Source organism: Haplochromis burtoni, unplaced genomic scaffold, assembly GCF_018398535.1.
Source record: "Haplochromis burtoni strain Fernald_Lab_line unplaced genomic scaffold, NCSU_Asbu1 Contig_800, whole genome shotgun sequence".
In the NCBI taxonomy this organism is placed as follows: Eukaryota; Metazoa; Chordata; class Actinopteri; order Cichliformes; family Cichlidae; genus Haplochromis; species Haplochromis burtoni.
In genome coordinates, this window is record NW_024583161.1 from 71,975 (window position 1) to 92,142 (window position 20,168).

General features: G+C 40.8%; 1 protein-coding gene across 3 annotated transcripts in view; it reads left to right on the plus strand.

Annotated features, from left to right (window-relative positions):
* LOC102295369 (histone acetyltransferase KAT7) overlaps nucleotides 1-16,588 on the plus strand; it is an 18,973-nt gene extending 2,385 nt beyond the window's left edge. Inside the window, exons 3-15 of one of the 3 annotated variants that reach the window (XM_014330435.2) lie at nucleotides 589-789; nucleotides 3,323-3,607; nucleotides 3,714-3,796; nucleotides 3,954-4,040; nucleotides 5,952-6,050; nucleotides 6,138-6,248; nucleotides 7,044-7,235; nucleotides 8,701-8,790; nucleotides 9,391-9,531; nucleotides 9,827-9,920; nucleotides 10,065-10,211; nucleotides 11,678-11,784; nucleotides 11,915-16,588. In XM_014330435.2, coding sequence (XP_014185921.1) covers nucleotides 589-789; nucleotides 3,323-3,607; nucleotides 3,714-3,796; nucleotides 3,954-4,040; nucleotides 5,952-6,050; nucleotides 6,138-6,248; nucleotides 7,044-7,235; nucleotides 8,701-8,790; nucleotides 9,391-9,531; nucleotides 9,827-9,920; nucleotides 10,065-10,211; nucleotides 11,678-11,784; nucleotides 11,915-12,013 — 1,736 coding nt within the window. In that variant the 3' untranslated portion in view covers nucleotides 12,014-16,588. The remainder of the gene's footprint in view (nucleotides 1-588; nucleotides 790-3,322; nucleotides 3,608-3,713; nucleotides 3,797-3,953; nucleotides 4,041-5,951; nucleotides 6,051-6,137; nucleotides 6,249-7,043; nucleotides 7,236-8,700; nucleotides 8,791-9,390; nucleotides 9,532-9,826; nucleotides 9,921-10,064; nucleotides 10,212-11,677; nucleotides 11,785-11,914) is intronic. The other 2 variants (XM_042215708.1, XM_042215707.1) reach the window with 2 other exon arrangements.
* Nucleotides 16,589-20,168: the final 3,580 nt, after the last annotated feature.

A 20,168-nucleotide genomic window follows, 5' to 3' on the forward strand; every position in this document is an offset into this window, starting at 1 on the left:
CACACACACACACACACACACACACACACACACACACACACACACACACACACTCCCACCCCCGGGTGACCTCGTTTTGCTCTGGCTATCAGAGGAGATTTAAAACAGAGACTGACACTGTTTCCTCTGCTTTTTGTCAAGGAGAGTTGGCTACTCCTTCCTTGTCGCCCCCCCACCCACACACACACACACACACACACACTGCTTCTGTTTTGTGATGGGATTAGTCTCTTCATAGCCACTGAGGCCGTTTGCATCTTTTCTTTTCTTTTAACTTTTTCGTTTGGATTCAGTTACTGACAAACTACTTACACAGTTAACGAAATCAGGCATTTCAGTCAAGTTTCTTCTTGGAAGAGGAGCAGAGTCCACTCAGGGCTCCAACAGCAGCAGATTTCATATGCTGATAATTTTTTCATGGTTTGGCAGAACCTTTCATTTTAATGCTTGAAAAGTACATTATAAAGTAACTGGTGATTACTCTTCTGTTGATTAATGAGTTGGTTGAGTAATCCCCTGAAAGGCCTCTTAAGTTATTTTACTGCAGTAAATGAAACACTTTTGACTGACTTCCCCTCTCTTCTGTAGATAACTGCAGCTCTCCTGTAACTGTGGGTTCTGATGAAGCTCTGGACTCAGCCGTAGAGTCAGCGCCGACAGCTGTTGCAGCATCAGTCTTCTCCTCTGGGCGCAGGGTCACACGCAGCCAGCAGGGGGCGGCAAACACCACAGCCAAAAAATACCCACTACGGCAGAGCAGGTCGTCCGGCTCTGACACAGAGGCTCACGGTAAGATTGGTACAGTACTAGAATTCAGAACTGTCAAATGCTCTAAACATGCTCTAAACATTTTTTCTTATTAAAAGTTCAGCTTGGTCATTGCCAAGCTCAACTTTAGTTAGAGGATGAATTTGCAGTGAGGAAAAAACAGGAAGGAGGGGTTCAGGGAGAGAAAGAAACAGGACAGGTGCAGCGGAGTCCATTTGACATCGTGATGCCATTCAGCTGATGTCACGAGGCTTGTCTGTGATCACGGTGTGTTCCTGCTTATAATACAACTAATATCTATCAGTAGATATCCTGGGCTTGTGTTGTGTCACTGAGATGAATGAATTACTTCATAGACACCAGGAACTGTTATCTAACTTCAGCGGATGCAGGATATGATCATCTGCAGGTTCAGGTTACTTTATTGTACCTGTAGAAAGGTTTGGTTTGCAGAAGGTTATTAGGCTGTTCATTTTAGCTTCATATATCAATTGTTATATACTGCACATTCAAACGTGCAAATCAGTGGTGGTGGAGCAGAAAATGTTCTTAAATGGATGATTTAGTGACCCAGGTCTTAAAAATGAAAAAATATAGATATATTTAACTCGTTTTTTTTCTGTGTTATAATCAGAGCACCATCTAGAAACTCCAGCACGTTGTTCTAACTGGACGATCTACTGGTACAATTTGTTATATTTGCTCAATCCAACATGAAAGTTAAATGAAATCAGGGAGTTTTATGTTAAAACGTATCCCACATGCTTTATCTTACAGTATTGTGTAACTGAGCTACATAGAAAACTGAACTATACAGAAATCATCACAAATTGTTTTTTGCAACTTGAAGTTTTTATTAATATTTGCTCAAATATGGGACATTGCAGGAGGGCTGAACATTTTTTGTATCTGTTTGAATGACAAATCACTGTGATGAAGAAAAACCAGTGAAGCATAAAAACTTTAAAGCTATTTGATATATAAGCTTAAATTTTGATTATATAATGCTATGATTGTAAATTATAACACATAATTTCCTTAGGGATTAATAAAGTATGCTGAAATTAGGGCTGGGTGATATGGCCTAAAATCCATATCGCCGTATAATTTGAAGCCTGTGCTTTAACTATATATATCGTGATGTATTCGTTTCTTCTGTATATTGTATTTTCCGGTGCACTTAAAAGCCTTTAATTTTCTCCAAAAATCGACAGTGCGCCTCATATATGAATTCTGGTTGTGCTTACTGACCTTGAACCGATTTCATGTGCTACACGGCGCTCAAACATCTGTCAAAAACGTTTTAGTACGACTTTGGTAAGGTACGAAGCCGCACCGCTTGATGGATTGTCGGAGAATTACAGCTACCGTAGTCTGGAGCCTCGTGGAGTAATCTATTCAATTCAATTTTATTTTATTTATATAGCGCCAAATCACAACAAAAGTCGCCTCAAGGCGCTTCATACATACAGAGAAAAACCCAACAATCATATGACCCCCTATGAGCAGCACTTTGGTGACAGTGGGAAGGAAAAACTCCCTTTTAACAGGAAGAAACCTCCAGCAGAACCAGGCTCAGGGAGGGGCGGGGCCATCTGCTGTGACCGGTTGTCTGGGTCCTAAACTCCATCTGTTCAGGTCCCACAAACAAACTCTGCGTCATCACTGAGAGTAAAAAACTGTCTAAATTCTTTAATCTTTAATAAAATGATCAGCGTTGCTGCTTTACCAGGTGTAACAATTAAGTTTAACATCCAGGCATCCATGAAAACAGAATCGTGGCTCAAGAGTTGGGAGTTCGTCTTGTAATCGGAAGGTTGCCGGTTCGAGCTTGGACAGTCTCGGTCGTTGTGTCCTTGGGCAAGACACTTCACCCGTTGCCTACTGGTGGTGGTCAGAGGGCCCGGTGGCGCCAGTGTCCGGCAGCCTCGCCTCTGTCAGTGCGCCCCAGGGTGGCTGTGGCTACAATGTAGCAGCCATCACCAGTGTGTGAATGTGAGTGTGAATGGGTGGATGACTGGATATGTAAAGCGCTTTGGGGTCCTTAGGGACTAGTAAAGCGCTATACAAATAAAGGCCATTTACCATTTACTGTAGTGACTGTGTGTTAAGTTCTGAGTGTTTCCAACATGTAGCTAGCATATCATTTAACCCTTTGCCTAAGCACCGTCTCGCCGTCTCACTGGACAGAAATCACTTGAGCTGCCGCTGGTGCTTTCATGCTACTTCTACTGCGTCCGCTCTGTAGACACAGAGTTGGACTGACATGTTGGCTCGCCCTACATGAGTGAAAAACAGAAAAAGAAAAGTGTTGATGTGCCTGCTTCAATTGAGCCGCTGGGGTCTGTGAGCTCAGACACTGGTGTTCCTTGATATTAGATTTTTCTTCGTCGTCGCAGGGTGTTAGCTAGCTGTGTATGTGGTGACAAAAGTTAACAGAGGCCTCCCATGAGATCTAAGACAGTTGAAAGTTGGTGGCACGCAAAAATGATGGGACTTTTGTAAGAATGTCTGTTTGACATTTGACATGTCTTCGTTGTCACATTTGATTCAGTAGACATCAAACAAGGGGCGGATCGTGACGAGACCCCTCCTCGCACACCAACAGGCAACGCCCCGTCATCAGAGTCGGACATTGAAGTTTCCAGCCCGAGCAATGACCTCGTGTCTTCTAGCAATGACATTGTAGTTTCACAAGAGGAAGACGAGAGGTTAGCCAAAGAGCTGTCGCTCAAAGAGGCCGCCGCCCACGACCTTTCCCACCGGCCCAAACGACGGCGTTTCCACGAGAGCTACAACTTCAACATGAAGTGTCCCACACCTGGCTGCAACTCGCTGGGTGAGTGACAGACTGGCACATACTTCACAGCATCGCTTCCTCTTCAGAGCATCTCCTCATCCTCTTCCATTCCACCCCTTCCACTTCTTCCTTCGGTCTCTCTCAGGTCATCTCACAGGGAGGCACGAGAGACATTTCTCCATATCAGGATGCCCTCTCTACCACAACCTTTCTGCCGATGAATGCAAGGTACACGCACACACAAACACAAATAAACATGACGATACATCAACGGGGAATTCAGGATAAGAAGTGAGTGTGAAACTATGATGCTACGTGCTGTGATGTTCCTGCTGCGGGGTCAGTTGTGAGTTGTTGGTGGCAGACGGTGTTGATGTTTTGTCAGGGCAAGGCATCGACGCGCGACAAACAGGCCGAGGAAAGGACGCTGTCGCACCGTCAGGACGAGAACAGACACTCCACGAGAAACCAGGTAACGCGTGGACGGCACGCACGCAAGTAAACAAATAAAACATAAACAAGTCCACCAGTTCGTGCACATGCTTCTGTTAAGTAATTCCCTTTGTCAGCTGAACTCAGCCTAAGAATTTAGATGCAGTGGATTGTTACACAATGCTGTCTGTGTGTATGGGAGGGAAGCCCCCCTCACCCACCCACCCACAAGACAGCACAACATCACTCTTAAAGCAGCAACACCTCCCATCATGCTGCGATTTGTCAGAATAGCAGGGTCAGAGGCAAAGTGATGAAGAGCTGCTGCTGGTAACTGGTAGGACCCCTCGCTGCCTGACTGTATCTGTAAAAGAGTAGCAGCAATGTGACGGCACTGTTACGCTTGTTTATTCTCTGCACTGGCTTCCCTCTGATCCTGAGTAAACCCAGACCACATGCAGTAACGAATGATTACGCTTACACTTGGTTACCTCCTCTCTGTGGACGCACGGAAGGCCAAATGACATTTCCCTGGTTATGTTTATGACCGCTGCATTAATAAAGACACTTGGTTAAGGATTTATACTTTAAGCACATACGTTTGTTTTACCTTCCCGGTTATTTGTATTTGTCTCTGCTCTGTGAAAACTGTTTGGTTTCTGGAACACATTTGTAAAATTATAATTTTAGATAATTATAATATAATTATTGATTGTGCTTGGATGATATGTGAAGTGTTGAATGATCATTTATATTGAGGAGCTGTTTTTGAAGTTAGTTACTACACATCAGATTAATTACACTTATTTAATGTAATGAAAGAATTATAATCATTTATCTGGTACTTTAGACTGAACTTGAGATATGAGCCAATGAATGGGTTTTTAAAGGGCTAAACTACTGTTTGCATATTAGATCACATGGTTAACAATATGTCGTTATTTCTCCTGGCTGAAGGCTGATCAGTCAAACGCGGTTACATGCAGCCAGCATAATGCCAGGTCAGTTATACATCCTGTGGGACGTCAGTGCAGATGAGGAAAAAATGAGATTTTTAGAAAGTTTTGTGTTCAGAAAGCGATAAAATGTCCATTTTAGGGTCTTATTATGTTATTTAAATCCTTTTATTATATTCATGGAGTCTACTAGTGGAACTGTGCGTGATTAACATTTCCAAATAGCACTTATTTGTCTCATGCTGCACCTTGGTGCAGCCACTTAGTTCATTATCTGAAAGAAGCAGTTCAGCTTCTCGCCCTTTAAAGTTACAGTGTGTAAAATCTCACCAGCAGATGTCAGGAGGTTGCAGATTGCAGTCAACTGTTTTCTTACGCCTCCCAGTTTTAGTATATAGTTCTAGCTACGGTGGTCTCTGCAGGACAAAGACCTGCCCACCGTTCATTCTACTCCACATGTTAAATGCTGTTTGCTTCACGAGTCAATGTGCCGGGTGTCCATGGCTGTAAACTTTATGAAAGCAAGTCGATGAGCTGGTGGTGTTGATATCCTAAACATTTTTGTCAGTAAGCACTGTTGTTTTTGCCTCTGTTAGCTGCTGTTAGCTCATTGTAGTCTGTGGAAATAACATTTTATTATCTCGTTATTATGTCAGTGAATAAACTCTCATACCATAATCAAACTGTTTATCGGAGGGAAAGTGTGATTATTTTTGTGGCTGCATTCAAAAGGGCGGGCCAACATGGTGGTCGACCATGAACACGACCACCGCTCCTGCGTATTTTTAAGGGATTCATTTTAAGTTCATGAGAAAGCATCAGTTTGTCAGAAAACATAATTACACACAAATCAGTGTTTATTTATGAGTACAATATTCTTTTTTATATCGATGACTTCTGACATTCTGTGAGTTTATTATTTAAAAGTTGGGGCATGTTTATTATGAGCATCACCTTTGTGTGAGTGTATATATAAGTGTGTTTTGTGTCCTCAGGCCCCTACAGAGCGTCAGCTGCGCTACAAAGAGAAGGTGACAGAGCTGAGGAGGAAGAGGAACACTGGCCTCAATAAGGAGCAGAAGGAAAAGTACATGGTAAGTGGATTAGATAAGAGTCAGTGTGTGTAATATATCACATATCATTTGATTGTACCGTCTTCTCTGGTCCCCGCTCACCACCAGGAGCACCGTCAGAGCCACGGAACGAGCCGCGAGCCTCTGCTGGAGAACATCACCAGTGACTATGACCTCGAGCTGTTCAGGAAAGCGCAGGCACGTGCCTCGGACGACCTTGTAAGAGAGAAAACTCATCTTCATCTCCCCCCTTGCACTTTGTCTTCTTCCCTTTACTTTTGGCCTTATCGCTCTTCTTCTCTGTTGCAGTCTGCAGACCCTCCCCTGCAGCTGCAGGAGGCGTCTGAGATATTTTTGGTAGTTTGGGAAATCACTTCCTGTCATTCCGTGTTGGGTTTTTCCCCTTCTGTTCTGTCACTTTGTGGCCCATTCATTTGAAACAAAGCATTGTTATTCTCAAACAGACATACTCGAGATATCACATAGGATTTTGGAAGTATTTTGGTCTTTTAACTGCGTTGCTCTGGCGATACATTTCGTTACAGAGGTAAATGAATGACTAGCTTTTCAATTTCAAAACAAAGTCATCTTGAAAGCATCTAAGTTAGAATTGACATCACATATGCGTGTTTTTACTCTTTGCTTGCAACTTTAACAGTTATCTGATCATTTTTCTTGCTGACTATGTTTTTTATATTATATTAACAGTAGCTGGTTTGGTGATTCACTTCCTCATGAACAACATTTACACTCAAGCATTTTCTAAAGAAATTTGCTTCATACTTTTTTTATTTGAATTCTTTTCTTTTTAGTTCTTCCTTTAAAATTTTCTTCCTGCATCGTTTTCTTTTGTTTTTCCTCCACTGAGGTTTCCCTGAGCGTGACCTTTGATTCGCCCGATCCTCTTCGACAAATAATTGAGATTTGTTTTTCTCTCTTTCTCTGCACGCCTGCCCTGTCTTCTTGTCCTCTCTGTACCTTGTCTTCCTGTCCCTTCCTGTCCTGGTTGTGCAGGAGAAGCTCCGTCTGGCTGGCCAGGTGTCGGAGGGCAGCAACATGATAAAGACCATTGTGTTTGGACGTTACGAGCTGGACACCTGGTACCACTCTCCATACCCAGAGGAGTACGCCCGCCTGGGGAGGCTTTACATGTGCGAGTTCTGCCTCAAGTACATGAAGAGTCAGACCATTCTACGCAGGCACATGGTGAGGCTCGCCACTATCATTATTATCATCATTACATTAAAATAAGATAGATCGCAGCAGACTCTTACCAGATTAGCATTGTTGGAGTCGCCTACAGTAGCTTGATAACTTCTCCCCCAACTCTCCACTGATTGGCTATCACTCACAAACACAAGGTTTCAACAGCAGGTGGGTGGGGCTTCTGTGCTGAAAGGCAGAACAGCATGACTGAGATGGACCATGTTAGGACTACGCATTCAACACTGTGCTAGTGTTTGAAGCAGGCTGAGCTGTTGGCTCAGGGATGTGTGGCTCATACACTGACTTTGTTATCACAAACATTGGCTCATTTTTTAAAAACTGGTTTTAAGCAGTAATTCTCCGGGCTTTCAGAATATTGTTCAGTCTTTGCTTATTCATTGCTTTTCAGTCCAGGTCTTCATTTCAGCCAACAGCTTTAGATGTTCTAGATGTTCTTAAACACACTGCCAAAGCAGTAAAAACATACCTGATCACTCGTGGGCTGGTCCTGTCCAGAGGCTGGACTTCAGTGTTACTGAAGCAAGAGAACAGAACAAAAGGCAGCCGACATCTAAAGAGGACTTTTGAATGTCCTTTAAGAGGCCTGGAGAACTATTCCTGAAGACTACGTGAAGAAAAGTCGAGTAATAAAATGTCAAGTTTGTAAAAACTGCACAAACTCTGATTTTGTCTTGCATACTGTACACGTGTATGTTGGCAGATACTGCTTTAAATTCCTGCACCCATTTCCAATTTTCCTGCAAATTACAAAGACATGAGGTGGTCTGAGATTTGGCACGGTGCTGTAGGTCCCGCTGTTTTTGTGCACTGCAGTTTGGCTTCTCCTGTCATACTTAAAGTTGTCCTTATGCTTTAATTCTGTAATCAGTAAACGGGGGAAAAATGATTCCTCAAAGTGTTGAGCTTCAGTTTATCTCAGTCAAAGTATCTGATTGATTAGAAAGTATAAGGTGCCAGTCAGTGACACAGAGGTATCAAAGTGAGCCTGGGCTATTGTCTTAGACTGTCTCAGTGCCTCAGGTGCTCTATAATATTATTCCTACACCGTTTAGATAAAGTGTGTAACTTTGGCCTTTCTGAGACGTTCAGACTTTTTCTGTATTTAAGTGACAAGGCTGACGAGAACATTTTTCCAAACTGGGTGCTTGGCTGAAGTCAGGTGTTTGGAGCCTGACTGTCAGACAGATGAACTGCACAGCCACAGCACGGGCAGTGTTAGTGATTAAATATTAAAGCCTGAATATGGGGGGGACAGAGCAGCTACAACTGAAATAAACACAAAAGATAAAATTAAAAAAACAACTGGCAAACACTGAAAAAATACTTTTTTAAATTATTTTTTATTTATTATTTTTAGTGTATTTTTAGAATTTTGCACCAGTTGAAGATCTGAACAAAAGTTACGTTTTGTCTCGATTTCTTCACGTTTGTCTTTTTTGTTAAGGCCAAGTGTGTGTGGAAACACCCTCCAGGTGACGAGATTTACAGGAAGGGGAACATCTCTGTCTTTGAGGTGGATGGAAAGAAGAATAAGGTGAGAGAGTCTCAGTGGGAGGATTTTCCCACCAAATACTGACCTCTAAACTTGCTCTGCCAAATATTCTATCTAAACCTCACAGCAAGTCTGCAGGCAGTGATAATGGCAGTTACATTTCGATTTAATGTACTTGAACTTTAGGCTAAATTTGTTAACAAGATCTTAATATTTCAAATCTAAAGGCCGTTACACACCGAGTGCACTGTGAGGGGGAAACCAACAGAATTTAGAATTTGTAACACAGAAAATGTTGAGGTTTTGCTGGGAAAAAATGTCTAATGAGCGAATCCTGATGATTCAAAGGAAGAAACGGAGATTCTGGATTCATCCAATGAATCCATCCAAATAATTACCTGCAAAAAAGCGCAGTCGAGGTGAACGGCTGCACATTTACACATCTGGTGTGACAGAAAGGCCTTAACAAGTATTTCCTCCCTGTGGAGGAAGGCAGGCTGTGTGACTGAGGTGTGGAAGACTCTTAATGTATTTATACCTGATGGGTAACGTGAAGTCACGAAAGTCAGTGCAGGATTGTTTGATTGGCTAAAACATCACACACTTTTGCTGTGCGACTTCTTCACGTTGTGCTTTCTGCAGATTTACTGTCAGAATCTGTGTCTGCTGGCGAAACTCTTCCTGGACCACAAGACTCTGTATTATGATGTGGAACCGTTCCTTTTCTATGTCATGACTGAAGCTGACAACACGGGGTGCCACCTTGTCGGATACTTCTCCAAGGTAACTCCAGAGTATTTTACGTGACTGAACTCTTCTTGAAAATAGGGAGTGTTAACAGAGTTTGCAGAGAATGACTACAACAAATCACAAATGTCTTTACTACGAAGTGCGAGCTGAATTTAAAACCGTGTTTCTGATGAAGTTCCACACAGTTTGTAATGTCAGCTGCTCTGTGATGTTGGGCCAAAGCAATCAGATCAGAGATAATGCATTTTCATACTGCTGCAGCCTCCATAGTCCTGCTATGAGCTTTGATTCAGCCTGTTACCTTCATGCGTTCATTCTCCTCCCATAGGAGAAAAACTCCTTCCTGAACTACAACGTATCCTGCATCCTCACCATGCCGCAGTACATGAGGCAGGGTTACGGCAAGATGCTCATAGACTTCAGTGAGTACCCACTTAAATGTAAACGAGCTCACACACTGGCCAGAGATTCTGCACAGCGCTACACAGTAACAGCAGGTGTAGGAGCTTCAGGTCGCTCCTAAGTGTAGCCATCCAAAGCACTGCTCTCTCGGTTTGTCCTGCCAGGTTACCTGTTGTCCAAAGTAGAAGAGAAGGTGGGCTCACCTGAGCGGCCCCTGTCGGACCTGGGACTAATCAGCTACCGAAGTTACTGGAAGGAGGTGCTGCTGCGCTACCTGAACAACTTTCAGGGCAAGGAGATTTCCATCAAAGGTCAGAAAGTTCAAAATGCTGGATGGAGAAAGACAAATATCTGACTTCTAGTTGATTCTGTTTGATTATGGCTGCTGGTCAAAAAGCTTATAAAATACAGTGTAAGACACAAGAACAGCTCCTGAGACTGTGTGTGTGTGTTTATATGTGTGTGTGTGTGTGTATATGTGTATGCACGCATTCAAGCGTGGCCACTTTTGTGAATGGGTCAGAGAGCACTGCAGCCATATCGAGTCAATGTACTGGTGATAAATGAAGGCGGGCGCACGCGAGGCTTCCCCTGTGGTTTTCTGCCAAAGAAGCGGTGACTCAGAGGAAGCGAGGAACGCCCTGCTCCCATGGTGCATCGCGTTTGTTTGCGCTGCTCGTTTCTGCTTCTGTGATTAAAAACAAACAGTGCAGCCACACGCTCACATCTGTGTAAGGCATTAAGGCACAGCAGTGCTTTAGGTGACACCGGCCTCAAACACACGACACATTCATTTTCCTTGTCTTCATGTTGCAGTCCAGCTCACATGCTGCTTGTATTTCCTTCTTTATATGGAGGACTTTGGAATATTTGAAGTTATTCACACCTCTGTTTACTAGCTTACACTTGTATTGTTTCATGGTGCTTATGCATCCTTTGCATTTGATGGGATTGACATCATCATTTAACAGCACTATAATCATCACGTTGTGTATTCTAAAGTTTTCAATAATTTCACAATCCAATATTGTGTTTCGTTGTTACCCCTCTGCTGTAACAGGCTGGTGGGGTTTTATATTCACAGACACCCAAGTTTGTGAACGCAGTAACTCGAGAACGATGTTCGATATCTTAGGTGTATCCCTAAAAATCTCAGACGGCTTTGAATCTCAGTGACCTCATCCTCAAGGTCAGGGGTCAGAGGTCAAGTTTTTATGAAACTGTTGTCAATGCAAAAAGTTGAGAAGGACGTGACGTAGGATCTTGAAAATGCTAGCTACCATAGGTGTATCTAATTGGAGGTTGGAAGCACTGACACGCCAGTATTTGATAGGAGTTACTTTTCATAAATGACGACTTCACCGCGAGCGTCCTTCAGTGCAATCTGTTTGACACGCGGAATAAAGAAGAATGTGACTAAACAGTGAATGGTTCAGTGATAACACTCTGTTCCTTCACTTCTGAGCATCTTTTTGTCCTCTTTTATTTGTATTTTTTCTTTTGAACGCAGAATGTCTTCTTGTTATTTTGAATCTAGGAAAATGTCTCCAGCTGACTCTTCTCAGTCACCCCACTCTGCTGCTCTGTGTGTCCCTGTGCCACAGATAGTAAAGTTACATCTGAGCTTTCTGAAGACCTGAAGGGAATATTTTAATGAAAAAAAACTTTTAAATATGAATTTTTTAAAGATGTTTTTTATGGGTGTAATGAATGCAGGGAAATGATTTGAAAGCTGCTGATGATTCATCCTCAGTTTCTCTCACTTTTATGTTCACAGAGATCAGCCAGGAAACTGCAGTGAACCCGGTGGATATAGTCAGCACACTGCAGTCCCTCCAGATGCTTAAATATTGGAAGGGGAAGCACCTGGTTTTAAAGAGACAGGTATGAAACACAGCCATGCCGTTGTCTCTGTTTAGTAGATTAGCCACTCTCTCCCAATTAGCAGCTGGTTGTTGTTTATGATTCTAATAACCAGGGTTCCTTTGCGGGGTGTTTTCTTCTTCCTTTAAAGGACCTTATTGATGACTGGAAGGCCAAGGAGACCAAACGTGGTAACAGCAAGACCATTGACCCCACAGCCTTAAAATGGACCCCACCCAAAGGGACGTAGAGGAGCTACCAATACACACACTCCAAAAACACACAGTCACGCACAGATCCTCCTCTGTACACGGGCATGCTCACAGACGCTGAGTCTAAACCCTCACTCACTATTGTACGAAACGCTTTCAGCAGCTACAGCGCAGTCACAGACATGGACAGTTGCTACTCTGGGTTCAAGTAACCACAACGTTAGTCCACAGGTAGGATTCCTGTTAAAAGAATTGTTTGGACATTTCCCTAAAATTTGAATTAGAAAAATAAGGAAAATCCATATGAGTCTGGGAATGACTTCTCAGACACTTAACTGTGTGTTAGTAAAAACCCTGAGTTTCCAGGTGTTTAATAGCAAGCGATCAGGAACGACGTCCTTCTGAAAGGAAAGCTACATAAATAAAATATGTAAAGGAAGAGGGCTAATGAAAGGCAATGTTTAATTTCTGTGAGCGGGAAAACTACATTTAGATGTATCTCGAGCAATAAGCAGTGAAATAAAGACAGATTACAGAACAGGTCCTAACATACAACATCCAATACAGTACTTAACACATTTATAAAAAGGAAATATAAATTTGCTTTATTTGTGGCGGGATGCTGACAAATTAAATAATTAATTAATGATTCAAATCTTGTTTTATTACTCTTTTGATAGGGGTAGACATTTTTACGACAAAGCAACACCGGGGTTGTCGCTGTCTTTTCATTTTTTGCGTATTACATGCGCTATGCTAAAGCTAGCAACAACAGCTGTTTAAAGTTAGCTGGTTTGTTTGGGCCAAAAGTGGGCATTTAAAAAATAATATGGTGAAAAATAGGAACGATATTCAGTCACAATTTTTAATATTTATTTCCCTGTTCAGGATGTAGAACGACCCTTATCTCATGGCAGCCAAAATAGCTACACTCCCCTGTATAGTATTTTATAAGCTAGCAAAAACCACTACTAAAGTTAGCTGGTTGAAAATGGGCATTTTGGGAAAAATGGCAAAAATAACACAGATATTCAATAAAACTGATGAATATTTCTTGATTAAACAGTATTTTATAAGCTAACTAGCTAGCTATAAACTATTGATGTTGAGTTTAGCTAATTAGCTTTTGATTAGCTTTTGCTATAAATTATTTTTTTAAAGTGGGGGATAACATGAGAATGTTATTCAATACAATATTGAATGTTGGATTGTTCTGATGAAATGGGCTTTGAGTTTTATGTAATTCTTTAACATTTTCACAAATGCAGTTATACATTTTACACAATAGAACAGACAGGTTTTATTATACACTGACCACAGCCACTATTCATCTTTAGGTTCTTTTGACGTGTGTATACGTAGCATGGCCGCTGATAGCTTCTTGACCTCATTTGTTCTCTGCAAAGTGAAGGTAATCGTGCATCGTTAGCGCACCTTCTCCCAGACACTTAATTAGCACGGCGCACCAGGCCCGCTTGCTAATCCAATCAGTGGTATGTGGTATCAAATCTGCAGTGCATTTCAGTCTGTCATTGAGACAAAATGCAGGTCGGCAACACTTTGACTCGTGTAAACGTGTTTTTGCAGACACAGACCAGCTGGTTATGATTAAACAGGACCATGTCTGGGCTTGCATGTAATACTGCCATCCACATGATTAAATGGAGAGTTTTCAAACAAACTGGAGAAGAAATAAGGTTGATCATTCCTCTGGGACGAGTGATGAAATCTAAAGAAAGAAAATGTCCAAAAGTATCAAACCACAGTGAGCAAACAACACTATGTAAATTAGTGTTCACATATTTGACACATACACAGGTGAAAAGTAGTGAAAAGTGATTTGATCTAACTTAACTTAATGCATTTTATCAACTAGATGCAGTATTGAAAAGCTAATATGGTTTTAGGTCAGGTGTTTTACCTTACGGCGTTGTGGCTGTTTGAACCCAGAGCCGATCAGTAACGGAGCTTCTCATGCAACAAAGCCTCACATTGTGTCCAGCATTTAACCCTGTCTCATCCATCTCTTGGTTAGCAAAAAGCTATAGCTGCCACTGGGCCACGTTTGTACCGCCACCAAGGAGGAACCTACCCACGATGTGTGTTTTTGTGTGTTTTCCGTTTGTTTTTGTAACTCATGTTTTAAGACTTTTCTCTCAGTTGTGTCTGCAGTTTCATTTTTTATCAGTTTATAGAGTTTGGGAGCTCTTGTGTGCTTTGTTTGGTTTTGTTAAAGTTCTCAATGATTTTCATACTTTTTCTACCTCTGAGGTTTTACCACTGTATAAAAAGCTAAAATGGCGCATTAAGCTTCTGGTTTTGTTTTGTTTGGGGTTTTTTGTTGTTGTTTGTTAGTTTTTGTGTGTGTATTAACGTGAAAATAATGTAGATGTTACTGCCCAGCAAGTGTTTTGGGGTTTTTTATAGATTTTTTTTTTAAATAGCCTATTTATATTCTTAAAAAAAACCACATTAACTACATAGAGCGTAAACAAGCGTAGAGGAATCTCTCCTTCCTAGGGAACTGATTTCCTGGTGAATCAAATATTTTAAAAAATCTAAAAAAACATTGTACGTGCTTTTGAATGTGTCTACAAACTGGGAAGTACAGGAAGAACAATCCAGAGCATTTCCCCACCAACAAAGGCGATGAGTCATTTACATTTCAGAGATTTATTCCATGTTATCAAAAGTGACGTGATTGAGTCAAAACATGTCACTGTGCACATTGTCACTACCTATTACCACCATAGTTGATGCTGTGAGCTGTTAGAAAAGGGCAGCCTTGTTGTGTAAGCTCAATAAGCATGGTTGGCAGCACTTTAAATTTTTTTAATTTGTTCTATATGATTGATTAAAATATTATTTTAATTCTATTGACAATCTCTACATTTATTGATCTGGATCAACATGTTGAAGAATTTTAATCAGCATTTAATGTTTTGGTAAAGGAGTAGCTGGCTGTTATTATCAAATGTGGATCTGTGAACATTGATCTGTGATCGATATCTCTCTCGCGTCTGTTCGGTAAATATGAAGCTGCAGGCAGTTCGTTTATCTTAGACTGGAAACTGGGAAATAGCCGTTCTGGCTCGAGCAAATAACCGACTTTAAAACAGGAAATTCCCTTTTTGTTCAGACTAAACATCTGCTTGGTCCAACAGAGGATTCACATACATCCTAACAATCCTCAGTTTAGGTAGCTGAAGGAAATACATATTTAAACACTGAGTGGCTGCAGGCACTAAAAGCGAAACAAGCTAGCAGTTGTAAAAATACTACTTGTAGTTTTTTGTTTGTTTTTTACCAAACAGACACGGGGGTGGTTTCAATCGTGCCGTCTAACACTTGGTAAGAGTCAGAAACATTGTGCATAAGTTTAGACAGCAGTTGGCTGTGAAATTAGAGGTGTGTTGCCAACAATGTCACATTGAATCAACCATTATCTTTTTTTATTTTTATATTTTTTCCTGTAGCTTTTGTGTCACATTTGAGCCATTTTCTTTTCCCGACTGCGGCTTAAAGTTACATTTCTTCTTGTGTTGAAACAACTGTTGCCTTTAAAGTTCATTAGTTTAAAAAAATCAATGTCTTTTTGTCCTGTTTTATATACTGATCGTTTCTGTGTACGGGTTATCTGCATTTTACATATTAATACATATTTGTGTTATCCGGTGGTTAATGTGGTTAAATGCACTGTCATTGGGTCGTACAGCACAGGGCAACAGTGCTAACAGACACTCCATTTATCCTTTTAGCATGAGCTCTCAATAAATCACTCACAAATGTGCTGCTGCCTGAATTTACTTGTTGGTAGGTTGTTGTTGGGGTTTTTTAACTCATGTGCATTAACAGCAAAGTGCGCTTACTTACCATTTTCTCCTCTCTTTTTTTTTTTTTGCCTTTAAATGAATTTCCAATGAATAAAAAGCATCCTCCAACACTGCTGGCTACAGTGTTCCATACATGATTGGGATACTTGTGCTCTCGAGGTCTTTTTTGGCTGAGATGGCTGGTAAGCAAAAGGCTTTGGTTTCAGAGAAAATATTATAGAGGATGGGTTCCTTTTTTCAGGCCTCCATTATGCTGATATTTAAGAGTCTTACAAGAAGAAATCCCATCATTAAGGGTGCACTCTTTTCCTTCTTACCTGAGCAGAAAATGGGCCTAATTATAATGCTGAATACAGCCCATTAAATCTGTAAATAACTGGAGTGTTCTGAACTTTAGAAAAAAAATCAAATTTACCCGTGTGTGTAGGGTCCTTGTTTTCAAGAAACCTGTCATGACGTTGTTGTGCTTGTGTCTATTTTCCAATCACCTCTTCATTCCTCCCCCTGGTGCCAATGGCAGCTATAGATGGACAGTTTTAGAGCATTTTGCTGGTTACTAACACACCCATATGCTATCACGACTCCCTGGAGGAACAAAGATGCATTCCTTTGCCTTTCATAGGTCACCAGAAAGCTGTTGTTGTAGTGCTACCTATTTAAACTACTCACACAAAGAAGTGACACAAAAGTAGCGTGACATTGCTGTGTAGCTCAGTTGTGCTTTTGTACCTGCTTCTCCTCTTTGCCTTCCTCTTCAATAAAGACAAATGGTGAAACAAACAGATTTCGCCTCATGTGTTGACTGTGTCCCGAACAGCATCCTTAAAGGTTTAAGGATTGTTTAGGCTCGGTCAGTTTGCTCAGCTAATAAGGAACTTATAGACAAAAGAATATTTCTAAGTGTCGTCCCTGTTTAAATAGCTAAATATGCAATGCCACTGATCGCTTAAAGGGGCATTTCAGCAATAGCAAGTATCTACTGCATGTCTAATCTGACTAAATAAATCCTGGCACTACTGCGGTCATGTCGGCTTTGAAGAAGATGATCGAGTTTTATCCACGCTGGAGACTGAAAATCAAGATATCCCACATCCACAAGAACACAATTGGCAGAAAAAAATAACAAAACTGCACAAAATACAATTAATTAAAAAAAAAACTTGCAAAAATCCAACAAACATCGGATCATAAAACTTAAAGAGCTACAAAGAGAATGTAGGTCTGTGGTTTGAGTTTATTCCGTTTGAATAGTGCTGCTGAAACCAGTTCTACCCAACAGGTGGTTTCATTGGAGAGCATCTGAAATTAAAATGTCAATTTATTGTTAATTGTTGTTACAACACTTAAATGAGAGATGTGTGGTTTGGAGGCTTTACAAAGGAATACCACACGAGGGCTGTTAATTGTTCAAGGGAATCCATCCAAGCTTTTCCTTCAGAGCTGAAAGAAGCATGATGACATACGGGGTTTAAGTGATGGAGTGTTGTTTGGGCAGCATGAATCTCTTCATAGGCCAGGACAGTTATGGAGACTGACTGCACAATAATACTACAGCTGGAAAATGAAAGACAACATTTCTGTACGGTGCAGTGTTTGAGCCCCTCGTTGAACATGAATCTCAAATGTACGTTTTTCACACGCTATTAAAAATATATATATTTATAAGATCCATTTATTTTATTTGCACAGGATGTAAAGGTTTTCAAAAAGATTATTTTAAGATCCTTTCTGCATTTATGCTGATTTTGAGCTGCCAAAGAGAGATTGAGGGGATTAAGATAAATCAGGGCCTGCAGGCTCTTTCTAGCATATATTATTGTATCATCAGTTAAAAAGAAGGTTGAACATAAAGTGTTGGTTTGGAATAACAATGTCATTATTATTAGATTAAATAACTGGATCAAGAACAGATCTCTGTGGTGCCTCACAATGTTTAAAGAGCAGAAATGACTCAGAGTTGTAACACTTGCTAATTCCACACATGAGGGAGATGATAGGAGACCTTTGATCTTTGATCAGCTCTTTTTCCTGGTCACGCTTTCATGTTAGTTAGATGCAAAGATGTAACATGTGATTTATTAATTGTAATATCTTTACAGAGGGCTGATGCAGGGGAAAAGAATGTGCCTGTCAGTGTTTTAAATAAAACATCTGTTGCCAAATGTTTATTTCGGTTGCAAATTCTAAATATTTATTAATTAATGAATTTATTTACTTATTAGATAAGCAAATGTAGCCTAAAGCAGAGCTGAATATTAGTGTGGTTCCCTGTAAATACACTTAAAAATGCCCTCGTATCCTCAGGGTTTCTATTCCACTTTTATTTTAGTGAGTTTAAATAACAATAGGTAATAACAATTAACACCAAACATCTTTTTTGCTTATTTCTAATTATTAAAACGTAAATTAAGAATTAGTGGACCAGTAGGGGTCATGAACACGAGAGAATGATATTCTGCAAGTAATGCATGACAGAGAAAGAAAGCACACTTAGCTAATGAAATCATCTTTAATTAATCTGGCACAAACTGAGCGAACCCTTTGAAAAGACACGAGACTTACATATGCATTAAGTTTAAATGTGGCAAGATATCATCAGCTACAACATACAGCAGTGCAGTTCATCAGAGATCGACGGGAGTGAAGTTAGCGATTTTTAAAAGCATTTATTTCAGCTCATTGTAACAGGTGTTTGGACCGTGTCGGTCAAAGTGCATCATACTCAGTGTCCTGTTGGTCAACAACGGATGGCTGAATAAGACGTTATAACTGAAATGGAGTTTGGTTTCTTTTCTTTTTTTGTCTTCAGTAAGAGTCAGATTTAAATTCTTCTTCCATGTCTGTAAAAAAGAAAGAAAACAGCAAAAACAAATATTACAATGAACATTTTGATTTGATTATAATCAAGCTTGAAAATCACTTTTTAAATGGCAGATTCAAACATGATAACAGAGCCGCTTCTCTATCTAAAGAGTTATGCAAAGCAAACATTATATACAAATAGAAGTGGCTGTAGCCGGACATTTACCTCCTCCTAAACTCCTTCTGCCCATGAGTCCAACAAACATCTCCCCTTTATTTCCTGTAAAAACAAAACAACACACAGAGAAAGAGGAACACAAAGATTTTTAGGCTCGCTACCAAAATAAAACAATAAAGAAAAGTTGAACTCTAATCTGTCCTACTCACTTTTCCTGCCCAGTCTCACAGCGTGGGATACACCTGAAACAAGCAAGAGATAAAGAAGTCTCGGGTATTACAGGAAGCAAAAAGGACTGTGGAGCACATCATCACTCTAAACCATGCAGTACAAATATGAGCTGGTTTATTTGCTCACCTGAGCTTCTTCCCATCAGACCGTGGAACTGCTGCGCTTTGGACCGCTTGATGAGATCTGCCAGACGAATGGTTATTCCTCTCTCCACTGGGTAACCCTGCTTACACACACACACACACACACACACACACACACACACACACACACACACACACACACACACACGTACATATAGTACAATAAGTTATTGCTGATATAAATACTAGGATCTAGTCAGATTGTGGAAATAAGCAGAGCTGGGAGTATTAAGCTCTGCATACACTCGTTCTTTGTGTCTCATAAAAGTCTGTTACAAAATTCTTCACCAGCATCTGGACTAAAGGTCACCACATACTATAGATATACCACACCAAACACACAAAACACTATTTGTAGTCGTGGAGACTTCATAACCCTGTAATACATCTACTTTTCAGACTTCTAAAATGTTTCCGAATGACACATCTTAGCTATAAGAATTGCTCGTGAACATGGCTTTGAAATGTTTTGCCACAGAAGCAGAGACATTAGCTGAGACTCCAGCTGTTAAATATGGTAATAAACACGCCATCTGTGCCGGCTAGGCCTTCATTTCTATGCATCAAATCGCAAATAAACCACCGCAGATTTTCTTATTTCGGAGGCATGTGATTCAGCGGATCTGCAGATGTGTCCCAAACAGCCGATTTACAGAAAATTGCACACACAACAACAGAAGACTGAGGCTCGCCACACTCACGTAGATATAAAGCACACCATCACGCCTGAATTTATTCCCAGAAGTCTAGAGTTTGCAGTCAGCACGAACACGTCTCTGCCCTGGACGAGTTCTCCTCGCTTTCAACTATTCCAGCGGTGACGCTCACACGGTGACCCCTTACGCGTCTGACGTCACTGAACACACTTCACTGTCTGTACTTCAGTTTTTGGCTTTGAGTGAAATGTATGAATAAAGGAAATTAGCATGTTTACGAGGAGATAGACCAGGTCAGATAGACCAGGTGTGTGTGTGTGTGTGTGTGTGTGTGTGTGTGTGTGTGTGTG